The sequence below is a fragment of the Ptychodera flava genome, chromosome 1 (genome assembly GCF_041260155.1).
Source record: "Ptychodera flava strain L36383 chromosome 1, AS_Pfla_20210202, whole genome shotgun sequence".
Classification (NCBI taxonomy): Eukaryota; Metazoa; Hemichordata; class Enteropneusta; family Ptychoderidae; genus Ptychodera; species Ptychodera flava.
The window spans coordinates 23,957,984-23,970,114 of NC_091928.1; the positions used below are offsets into that span (position 1 = coordinate 23,957,984).

Genomic DNA, 12,131 nt, shown 5'->3' on the forward strand with positions numbered 1-12,131 from the left:
GTACAATACCAAATCTATTGCCAAAAACAACATGGCTGTGACAAAATTTGGTGTGAGTTGTATCCAGGGATGAAGGTTTAAACCCTGGTTCTGTTGATTTCTCTGTTGCTATATTGTAAAACTTTGACCCAGGACTGACCTGCATCAATATCCGCTCCTTGGCGTAAGCAGTGTGATGACGTTGAATCAGGATTTTGGATGCTTGATTGATGGTATTATCCGGGAAACTTGTGATGGGTATCACCTAAAATGAGCAGAATAAATAACATCAAAATTATGGAAACGGCTTGATTCGTCAAAACATTATAATAGTATGCATACATCATGTAAAATGTTATCGTTACAAATATCGGCTCATTAGCACAATTCTAATTATTCCTGAGAAAAGAGTATTAAACCTTTGAGTGCCAAAGTCACCTTTAAAAATATACGCAAGTCATTTTTTTCAGATTTTTGCCGTATCTTATGATAAAAAAACTGTAGCCGGTGACATTTGTTGTCCCTTTGGTTCCAAATTATCACTATAATTACAGAAACGTTACAATAATTGGTAAAATGTTACACTAAAATTTTGGTGGGAAAATATACAGCACTCAAAGGTTAAGAACGGGGAAAGAAAAGTGATAATTCTGACTTGGAGGGATATTTCTGACATTCTCACAAGTATTAGCTAATCAGATAAAAACACTGGTCAAACTAGGTACGCAAATACTATGTGTGGTACTGTACATCTTATGTCGAGACCCAAATTGTTCAAAAAAAACAAAACAAATTATCATAGACTGTATCTTTTTCTCTAAAAACAGCAAGTCTATCAGTAATCCTTACCCTTGGATGTTGTGATTAAACACAGTTTTTCCTGAGACGCCTCTGATCATTGTATCTGGTAGAGCTGTTTTCTCTACAATGTAATCGTCATGGTGCACTATCCTGTGAGCATAAACCAACGGTAAGAACAATCAGAGAGCTGGTGAAATCATTTGACTGTAGCGTAACAGGGCAGAGTAATTTCAAATAAATTATTATTATTAAGACTTTATTTCGGACTTTGCCGTCCATATCATCATTGCCCAAAAAGCTTACAGTCTTATCAGAGTTTGATCTATTCATTTATTAAGGGAATGTCAAGGAACACTTTTCATCATGCCAACCACAGCTGCACCCAAGGTACTATCAGTGAATTCGTGAAAGAAAATATTCAAATTATATTAGGTTACTTCATGTCTTGAGTTGGTGCTATCTTCTTATCATGCTATCTTTACATCATACATATGTATCACACAAAACAAACAAAAGTCATAAATGTTTGCTTAAACGTAGCGTTCAAGGACATACCAATCTATTCTCACCTAAATTAATAGGAATATATGGATCATTATGCGATACTTGAATTTCGCGAAGTAAATTCTACAATATTAAAAATGTTTCCAAATTAACAATGATGTTATTCTGAATAACGAGATTGTAAAAATCTGTGCTTACATGAAAGGGATTCACAAGCAGTTCTCGCATAAAGGATAGTGAGATTTCAATCCCTGTACTTCTCTTACAGGATTGAAATACACTAATCATAAAACACTCTATGGGAACGTACAGTTATTATGGCCGGGGTGGGCCAGCAAAATCCGGGGAGGGTCACCTCAAATTTGAAAAACTGCAAGGGGGGGGGGGTTCATGTATTTTTCAAACAGCTCAGAGGGGGTCACTTAATTTCATAAGTATCCGTCCGTTCATAAAGCATTTTCAGTGTTGAGAAATATTCTGGGAGATAAAAATAATTCGTGCATGACTTCACTCTCTGAAGTTATTCAAATCTGAACAAAGTTTAATCATCTGTCACATGAACATCTTGACTTGACTTATTGTAAATCATGTTCACTGCACTGGGGGCAATGAAAAATTAGAGATATAGCAAGTTTTGTCAGGGAAATTATTTAACAGTTATCTGTACGCAGACTACAAGTACCATGAAAAGTTAAATAATACTTTTAGGTGAAATTCCAATATCATAATAGTTGTCCACATCAGTTCTGAACTTGTAAATACTCTATTCGAATAAAGTACATTTGTATCAATTATCAGACACCTATAAAGCACAAATTAATTTAGTTTCGCATTTAAAACAAAGTTATTCTTAGTTTCCTCATAGACTCCAATGTATAGTGAAGGAACAGATCGGTGAAATTCCAAAATCTAATTTATTGCACACATATCAACCTTTAACCATCCTAGGCTTACTAAGTACTTTAAAATGAATTATCAAATATTTATAAATATGCAGATTTTTATAGTTTTGTATTGGAAAACAATATTCATATTATGCCCATAGACTCCCATGTACAGTGAATCTACATTTTAGTATAATTCCAAAATCCGATTTTTAGCGAACACATCCATTTGTTACCACCCTTATCTAATCAAGTACATTAATATCAATAATCGAGAGTACATAAATATATGGGTTTACGTATTTTGTATTGGAAAAAAATATTCATACTTCCCTCATAGGTTTCCATGTTAAGTGGATGAACGTTTTCAGTGAAACTCCGTAATCAGCTTTCTTGTACACATAATATGCACCTTTAACCATCATATTCAAATTAGGTACAGTTATGTTAATTATTGAACGTCTGTATATGCACAAGTTTACCAAGTTTTTGATGGGAAACAAAAATATTCACAATTTTATTATTGACTCCCATGTATAGTGGATAAACATTTTTGGTGAAATTCTAAGGTCAAGCCTTTTGCGCACATACCAGTTGTAACAACCCTATGTCATTTAAGTTCATTTATGTAAATTATCCAATATCTATAAATGCAAAGATATAGTTTAGCATTGAAAAAGTATAACATAGTTTTCTCATACATTACCATGTACAGTGATTCAACATTATAAACAGCTGATTTTTAATTAAATCCAAATATCAAATTTTGTACACACACGCTTGCACAAAAATATTGCGATCCACCTGTAATTTCTGTCCAACCCCTTCGAGGGGTAATTTCAAAATTATAGCAAGTCAGAAGGGGAAATCTGGGCATTAACACTTTGTGAGATTGTAAGGAAGGTCATTTGAAAAAATCTAAGCTCTTTTGGATTCTTTAACTCCATACCCCTCAACCCTGAGGTGTTAGTGTGTGCAGCTTTACTCAAGCAATGTGTTGTGGGGGAGGGGGAGGGAGGGTCATGAATTTTTAGTCATCTTGAAAGGGTTCATCAATTTTCTGGTACAATTGGTAGGGGGGGTTTCACTTATTTTGACTGATGCGCAGGAAGACTTTGCCGGCCCACCCCACGCAATAATAACTGAACGCTCCCTCAGATTATTTTTTTTGCTGTTGAACTTCCCCGCACATTATCGACTAGATCTTCCATTTATGTGAGATGACTCAGTAAACGGTAGACTGTTGACTGAACGGGGTAAGAAATCTTAAATAAATTGAAACTTCAAAGAGAAATAAATTATTTATCTTCTTTGCAACCTTACTTCCTTAATCCAATAAACCCTGTCTACACATTTCTCATATACTTATCTCAGCTTTGAATAGCTGCAGAATAGTTTTGCAAAAAACTAGTTTTCTCTGAAGGCCAGGGATTTGCTCCCTGGGATCAAGTTTTTTTTTAGTCTGTAAGAGGATTATGGAGTGTCATAGCCTTTTCCATTGAAATTGTAATCTAATTAGTAGCGCGTAGAATGAAGCTGTTTGCCATACTTACCACTCTATGGTCAATCTTATGAAACACTTTGAGTTCGCATCCCCCATTACATGTCCTACAGATCACATGACCATGTCCATTACATGAACTGCATCTGAAACGTAAGCCCAAAATGTAATCAGTCATCAGTTGTTGTTGTTGTCATCAGTTTCCCAACACCTGACATTTCAACTTTGTACTGTTCCAGGGTGAGAAACAGGAAACAGTACCGTATTTTCTACACAATCATTAGATTAAGGTCAGTTTCTTCAGACTTTAAACTCTATTCTGTTAAGCTCGGAGATAATAGTTTTTTTTATTGTAAACCGACCTGTTCCTTCCCAATCCTAAACAGAAAGGACACTGTCCGCCTTGATGCATTTGACGGCCGCTGCCATTACAAGGAGCACAGCGTTTCTGCAACATAAAAAACAATCACTTAATGACAGAATAGCTTCATAACAGCGATGTGTTAAAATTGCTAAAATATCAACATTTTTGATAATTCATAAAAACACCAAAAAACCAAAACAAAACAATTGATGTTGTTGTCATATGCATACCCTTCCTATTCCATAGCAATGATTACATCTTTTTCTTCCAAGACCAACGCAGTCATGACAAGGCTGATGAGAAACAAACAAGCAACACGTCGGTCAACAATAGTTCAAATAACAAATCATTGTTGATGACACAGTCCCCACTTGTTAATGGGTACTTTAATTACTATTCCTCAGAAACAATAGAGTCCTGTTCATTAATTAGGTCTGTGATTAAAATATTGGGATACAAATGAGGCTTAATGACCGAAAATGATCGAGTTCTATGGTAGTGACAACATAAAATCATGTACGCCGCCATCCTATTACGAAAGGTCATTAAATGAGTCAATTAGTAACTAATCGACAGGATGTTGGAAAACATTTTTGCATCCTATCATAATTGCAGTGCTTCTGGACATTCACACAAAAACAAAAATTCATCATGTAAATGCAAATTAGCAATTAATTTAAGCGATACTGATAAATGTCATTGAGATCAACATCTGTACCAAGTTTCATCAAATTTGATGCAGTATTTGTGGACATATCACTCTAACACGAAAAGTTCATTATACATATGCAAATACAAATTAATTGCCATTACATTGATAAATGTCTTTATTCACTGTTAAAGCAAGTTGACCTTAACATCTGTTAATTGGCTGATCAGTCAACTTCAGACCAGCAACCGTTTTTGCGCATTTTCTTTAGTTACCCAACCATACACCCACTGTTTTATCTTTATTTACTTTAAAACCAGACGTTTTCTCAAAGTCGTCCATAATTTCCAACGTTTTACAATCGAATTTTCGTCTTTTACAAATGAGGTAGTGTCATCAGCTAATTGGGCTATTTTTGGAACACTCCTGCCAGAACTTTTACATGGTAGTGGTATTCCCTTTATGTCATCACATTGACACACTTTGCATGCCAAAAATTCAACACACATAATAAAAATCAAAGCACTCAAAGGGCTCCGCTGACGGACTCCTCGAAAGAGTGAAAATAAATTCGATAACCACCTATTATTTATGATACAACTTTGAACATTGGAGTAAATTACTTTCACCAATCTTCTAAAGTCGGGACCGAAACAAGACTCTCTAATAAAGTTCCAATTAATACAATCAAAAGCCTTCTCAAAATCAACATACAGGACTGCTCAAGAAATATTGTACTCTGAAGTGTAATGATACATGTCTTCGATCAGCCTGACAACTTCACCAACAAATCACCTTTTGAGTTTCCTACTTGTTCTGTGTTTAAAATGTTAGAAATGACTTTTGACACTCTATTTGATAAAACGTACGTAAGAATTTTATAATCAACACACAATAAGGAATACTGGTGCCAATTTTTAAACACTCCAATTCATTTTTCTTGTGCAACAATGATAGTATACCTCTTTGCTGCGTTATTGACAAACTATCATTCTCAAAAGCTTCATTAAATGAATCAAACATCAAGTGCTTAGTAATGGCCAACATTTACAGTAAAATTCGATGGTAAAACCATCATAACCTGGTGATTAGTTCTTTTTCACCTTGTGTAATACACGTTAACATTCTTCATTAGAAACAATACCTTTGCAAAATTGCCTTTGTGATAAACTCAATTCAGGTAGTTGAACATTTCGTGTAAAATCTTCAAAAGAAATAGTTTGTGGAATTTCCCTGTACAAGTTGCTGTAAAAATTGACTCTTCATTTAAGATGGAGTCCAGATCTGACAACAGTGATCCGTCCCCGGCTCTGATTTGTTTACAATATTTTTCTTTACATTATTCCTTCTCTCTAAACCTAGAAGTACTTTGTGCTCTTTTCTCCTTTTTCCATCCAACGGGCTCTTGATCTGATTTGACTACTCTCTGCCTCATTTCGTACAATTTTTCCCATTTTGCAGAGATTTCTTGATATGAACAGTAATTTTCTTCTGTTGGGTCATAACATAGTACTTTTTTCTTTTGTTTTATTAACAGTTGCTCAAGATCTTGTTTTCTGCTACGTTGACATCGACTCTTGTGACAACTATAAATTACAGTGAAGTGTTTCAAATATATCTTAATTAACTCCCATTTTGTTTGTTTGCACACAACGTGTTTATAATTGTCTTCACATTTATCAATAAAAAGGACTAACTTGTTCAAATATATATATTGTCTTCCAACAGACTATTATTAAATTTCCAGTAATTTGGGCCTTGGACATACGTTTATGTGTCTGAGTTATGGCTCCCGACATGAAAAAATCGTAACAAAGTGGCCGTCACACGGCATATTGAATCTTATTGTTAAACAAATTGACGTTCATATATATGCCATAGGTTGATGTCCTTGTACCAACTTACAATAAAATCGGTTGAGATGAGCCTGAATTATGGCTCCCTACATGAAAAAATCGTAACAAAACGGCCGCCACGTGGCCATATTGAATCCTAACGTGAAACAAATTGACGTGCATATGTATGACAAAGGTTAATGTTCTTGGACCAACTTACAATAAAATCGTTCGGGATGTGCCTGAGTTATGGCTCCATACGTAAACAAATTGCAACAAAATGGCCGCATGGCCATATCGAATTGTACAAAACCAATTGACGTGCATATGTGCATATGTACCAAGTTTGAATGAAATCGCTCCAGGCATCTCTCAGATATCGGCGTGAATGGATGCACGGGCTGACTGACACACGCACGGACATGACCGAACCGATAAGTCCCCAAGGACGGTGTCCTTGTTGACTAAAAATACAGATTACTTCAACGAGGAAATGAAACTGTTGTCTTGATCTCTCAATAGTAGACCTCTTTGGACACAAATTGCTGATTGGAGTGACCTACACAAGATATGCATACCCTTGACACATAAATGTATCAGAAATCATTGAGACAAAGATTCTGATCCCAAACTAAAAGGATTTATTTCGATTGTTGCATGAAATTGTTCTGAGACGGTGATGTAACGTTTGACATTAGTATGGCATATCAAGGTTTGTATTTTGTTCTCGACATTATTGGCATCCTTTGAAATTCTGTTCTGTATTAGGATTACTTAATTTGATGAATTATCACCTGGTCTCCGTTGCGATAACATATCGTACCTTAACGGATGCAGTATGTGGAACTTCAACATGGGTAACGTTTGCGTGAAAGGCGGTGGCTGCCGGACTTTTATTGCCATGGTCCTGGTGCTGCGCCATTCACAGGACCGTCAATAGGCTGACCTAAATGAAATACAAGTACTAAGTTAATATTCATTCAATAAACAATGCACAAGGCAACTATCCTGTGAATAACATTTCTTGAACACCTTGAAACTAAGTATATCTGTTATGTTTATGCATGTGATGTGATAAATATTTCAAGAGGTCTGACACAATTCAAATATTCACTGTTGTACATTTTTTTGCAATAAGCAGCTGCATGTCATTCCAAAGTGACAATATTAATTTCTACCATGCCTAGGTCTTGACTGGTTATGAACCGTGTACCAATGCTTAAAGTTAACAATTAGTTGATCATATTCTCAAAACCACAACAAAAATGTTTCTTTATTGTATAGATATCTTGGCGTTTTAGTAATGCAAACCTCAAAAGTAACAAAACTCTCTTCAAGGAAACTGCAAAGCATTCTCTTTCACCAGATATGAACTGATAATGCTCACGTGTTTCATTATCTATTGCAGTTGTGTGTAAATTGTAACTTTTGCCACATGTTTTCAACTTCTTTGGAAGTGTTATGATCAACATCATGAACAATATTCACTAAAGATTAATTATAAAGGTCACCCATAGTACAATATATGGTGGTATCAATCTGGTTTGAACTCACAATATATCTTTCTTTCATGATATGACTTTGTTTGTGTACCGTCTATTTACTGTCTGTTCTTTGCTGTTTTGTGTCTATGTTTACAACTATTGTCTTACGAATTCTGACATAGTGTCATTGGATTATGGATTGGTATGATTGCGATTATTTCACAACGTATTGTACCCAGTCACCTAGCGGAGAAGTCATAGACAAAACCGCTCGGCCAAATCCCCAATCTCAAAAGATTGGTTCAATAACCGAGCTAAAGTTGTTACAATTATGACTGCGACCTCCCCACACGCTGTAGAGTTCGCGAAGCACTCACGCTCGTACGCTCACTTTCACACATCGCACACACAAACTTTATCGAAGCGAAGCAATGAATACATCGCTTAAACTGGGCGAAAGACAGCCTCGGGGACAATTCTGTCCACCAGCAGAGCTATCAACCCAGTGTAGAAAATACGGTGGTTTCAATCGGGTTCGAACTCACAACGTACGGTACCCAGTCATCTGGCAGAGAAGCCGTAGAAAACACCGCTCACGTACACTGGTGAGCAAAAAATCAACAACCAAAAGGGTCACCATGAACATTTTGGGATCAGGGAAGAAAATCGTCCAAAATTCAACAATATTCTAAATTCAAAACGGCTGCTATCCCCTGTGTAAACACTACGGGGTAAAAATCTAAATTTTCGATTTCCACAAAAACAACTTTATTCGGCAGCTTTCAAATTGAGTTCAAAAAATTACAGCCCAGCAAGCTATTGTACACACTCGAGAGCCCTTAAATATCTGTCCCTGAGGCTCATTCTAAAATCAATACAAGTTTCTAGTTGTATCTATTATGGACTTGTCTTAAGGTAGAACGCACCTCGGGGACAGATATTCGGACTCTCAAACTTTTACAATTCTCTTCTGATATACCACATGTAGGGGTTCATTTTAAAGCTCTTGGTGAAAGAAAATTTTTCACCGGCTTAGTTTTTCGAAATTCGAAAATTTTTATTTTTCTCCATAGAGTTAACGCAGGGATGGTGGCCATTTTGAATTTCTAATATCGGTAAATCTTGGGTAATTTGTTTCTCTAGTACAAAACTTTGCATGGTGACCCCCTATTTTTATTCTTGATTTTGAAAGAGAATGATTGAAAGATCCCTTGAGGAAAGTTAGAGCAAAAGTTTAAGTCTTTCACTTTCGAGGTGCATACTACCTTAACTAACCATGATATCGTTCCTGCGGCCCACTTGGTCGATCTCTTCTCTGTAAAGGTGTCAAGAATATACTGCAATAAAGGAATATTCATTACAATAGGTGTTTCAGATTAATAACTACACTTGTTCTGAATCACACGAGACTCTCTTGATCAGCACATGATAATACTGGACAATAAGCCCTGCTGACTATACAATCACCAATTGTCAATTTAAAAGACGCATGGCCTTTTAATCTCTATAACCAGTTCAAAAAACATGTCCTTAACACAAAAGTAAATTTCCTAAGCTTTTGATTTTTATGTTTTTATCAAATATCTGTATGAGTATAAAAAAATCTTTAGTGTGAAAACTGTTTCATTTGCCTTTGTAGAGCTAAGACCTTGTATTTGATGCACCATGGCAACTAGAATGTCCACTGAGACAAATCATTTGCTGTTTAAATTCTTTTGAAGTTCCTGTTTTTGTGAATTTTTTAGCCAGTCATATAAAGCCAAATACCATTGTCTTTAGATATTACAGAAGTATTTCAAGGATTTTCAACAATATCAAAGTACAAAGTCACTGACAGAAGAACCCACTGCAGTGCATAGTAACTTCAACAATTGTTCAACGGATGAGGAGCATTTGGTTGATTTTGGAATGACTTACACATTTCAACTTGTATTCCCTTGAATGTTTTAATTTGGAATGGGAAAACAATTTTCAAGACAGGTAACGTAAAAATGCATTGAATTTGTAGTCAAACACACATTTTACACATACCATATGTTTTACTGTTATCCTGGACTGTAATATGCATTTGTTTAAATATGTTTGCCTATACTGGTTTAATCACCTATAAATACACTGTCTAGACAAAGAATAAAACACATTTTAAATTTAAACAAAAAGCCCGGAACTTGTTGCTTTAAAGTCAAAAGCTGTGATAAACTTACATGGAAAGCATTTGTCGGCATGATATTACTGAAGGATAACTGATATGCTGCTTGGGAGCCATAGCAACAGTGTTCGGACACATGCTGCAACAAGGCCTTCCTGGCTTCGACCTCAGTTATAGTTGGCATACTGTTTGAAATGCAACACCAAATAGATATTAATTCATTAACTGTTTTGTTTGGTGAAAGTTCCAGATTTGCTGCGTCAAGGTTTTCCCTCACCATTTGACATGGAGTAAACTTCTATGCTTGAAAACTTCTTCATATTGTAAGGACCATTTCACACGAGATTTTTTGCACAAAATTTGTGCAGCTATAAACATTCAGCTGTGAAGGATTGGCAAGGGTTCCACTTTATACTCCTTCAGTTGATGAGGTTTTACGATTTATCTGGACACCCAGCTGCTAATTACCCAGCAAGATCGTTGTAGTGATGATATTGAGACTATGATCGGTAATTACCAACTTAGGTAATTAATCTCAAACTTGACACTTGATCTTGCTGCAGTAACTACATGGGTGGCAAAGTGTAATCACAAACGCCGACAGCTACAGTGCATGCAGTGATAGCATAACCAATTTGAGACATGGGTTTGCACTCAAGCCTTTTTTTCAACAGTGCACCTATACAAACAAAAATTGCCAAAGTGATAAAAAATGACGCAAGACAAATACAGCTTGCAATGCAGAAAACCTGCCGACTGCACCAAGAAGTTTCCTGTAACCTCAAAGAGCATGATTAAACAGTCCCACTTATTACTTTTTCAATAAATGCTCAATTAGTGAACGCCAACCTAACCTAAATTTACTTACACCCAAGTAAATGTTTAGAAGAAAAAATACAGAAAAAATTTACAATCTCTCGAATTCCATGAACTGGCATTCGTCACATTTGTACCATGGAGCTAAAGAAAGAAGGCAGAAAAACTCGGCAAGCATTCCGAGCTTAACTGACTCAGTATTTTACATCGCTATATCAATTTCACAATCCCCAGATCAATGACATTTTGGTTAAATTTCTGCATGAATCATACCTTAAAATGAAAAATAAAGTGAAAAAAGACGTCAAGAATTTTGCCGATCAGCAGCAAAGTGTGTGAACTGTGTACTGGCATGTTGCATTGCCTGCACGTAAAAGCAACTCAGCATACCAGTATCAAATGGTCTTCATCTTGTGGAAACGACTGGCAGTGAAAGTTGTAATAGTTACCGGTAAAACTCTTCAAAGATGAAAGGGTAATTGCTTCAAACAAATGAAATTGCAGGTTTTAGAGGACGAAAACCAGGTTAGATCGTCATGGACTTCAATGGAAAATAAACAATGGCGGATGTGCGGAGTGGGACTATTCTATTTTGGTGGCAGGGACGGAGGTCATAAGATCATAAGTGTACTGGAAAACATGTGACCCATTATACTCTCCTAACACGGATGTACAGGACACATGTACATCTGTTGCTTTTACTGAGAAATGCCGTCCAGTGGAATGCCATCTTCTTTCACAAATTTGTTTATGGTACTAGTATGGTACTTATTAGTGACTTTGTATACAAAAATGTGAACCCCATGGAGCGCTCATGCAGCCAGATCAAGTATCAAGTTTGAGGTAAATTACAGTGATTTGGTAATTACCGATCAAAGTCTCAATATCGTCAGCTAACTTGCTTGGTAATTAGCAAGTTTGGTGTCCGGATAAATCGTAAAACCACAGGGTTACTATAGGGTATTGATTGATGGGCTACAACATAAATAATGTAAAAATGACAGCATCACTGAGTTTTAACAGTGTGCAAAGTTTTAGTGTATGCAAAGATACGTATCAAAGGAAAACAGGGAAGAAGAGCAAAAATGACTGCTTTGTTAAACATTAATAGCACCCAGCACTGGAAATTACCAACAAATCCCTTTGATTTGTAAAAAATGTAGAT

At 35.9% G+C, this 12,131-nt stretch overlaps 1 protein-coding gene across 1 annotated transcript; it reads right to left on the reverse strand.

Moving 5' to 3' along the window:
* Positions 1–827: 827 nt before the first annotated feature.
* Positions 828–10,335, reverse strand: LOC139133463 (protein SSUH2 homolog). Its single transcript, XM_070700076.1, has 7 exons — positions 10,206–10,335; positions 9,277–9,338; positions 7,341–7,463; positions 4,264–4,326; positions 4,032–4,117; positions 3,722–3,815; positions 828–930 (listed from the first exon to the last, which is right to left on the reverse strand). The coding sequence occupies exons 3-7, from the start codon at positions 7,437–7,439 to the stop codon at positions 916–918; spliced, it is 357 nt and encodes a 118-aa protein (XP_070556177.1). The 5' UTR covers positions 7,440–7,463; positions 9,277–9,338; positions 10,206–10,335; the 3' UTR covers positions 828–915.
* Between the last annotated feature and the right edge of the window lie 1,796 nt (positions 10,336–12,131).

Excerpts from the sequence above, each read along its gene's own strand:
- LOC139133463 (XM_070700076.1), bottom strand. The coding sequence starts at position 7,439 with ATGGCGCAGCACCAGGACCATGGCAATAAAAGTCCGGCAGCCACCGCC. Across the intron at positions 4,118-4,263 it reads ATTGCTATGGAATAGGAAGG|AAACGCTGTGCTCCTTGTAA; the intron begins GTATGCATATGA and ends TTTATGTTGCAG. Across the intron at positions 3,816-4,031 it reads TTAGGATTGGGAAGGAACAG|ATGCAGTTCATGTAATGGAC; the intron begins GTCGGTTTACAA and ends CTTACGTTTCAG.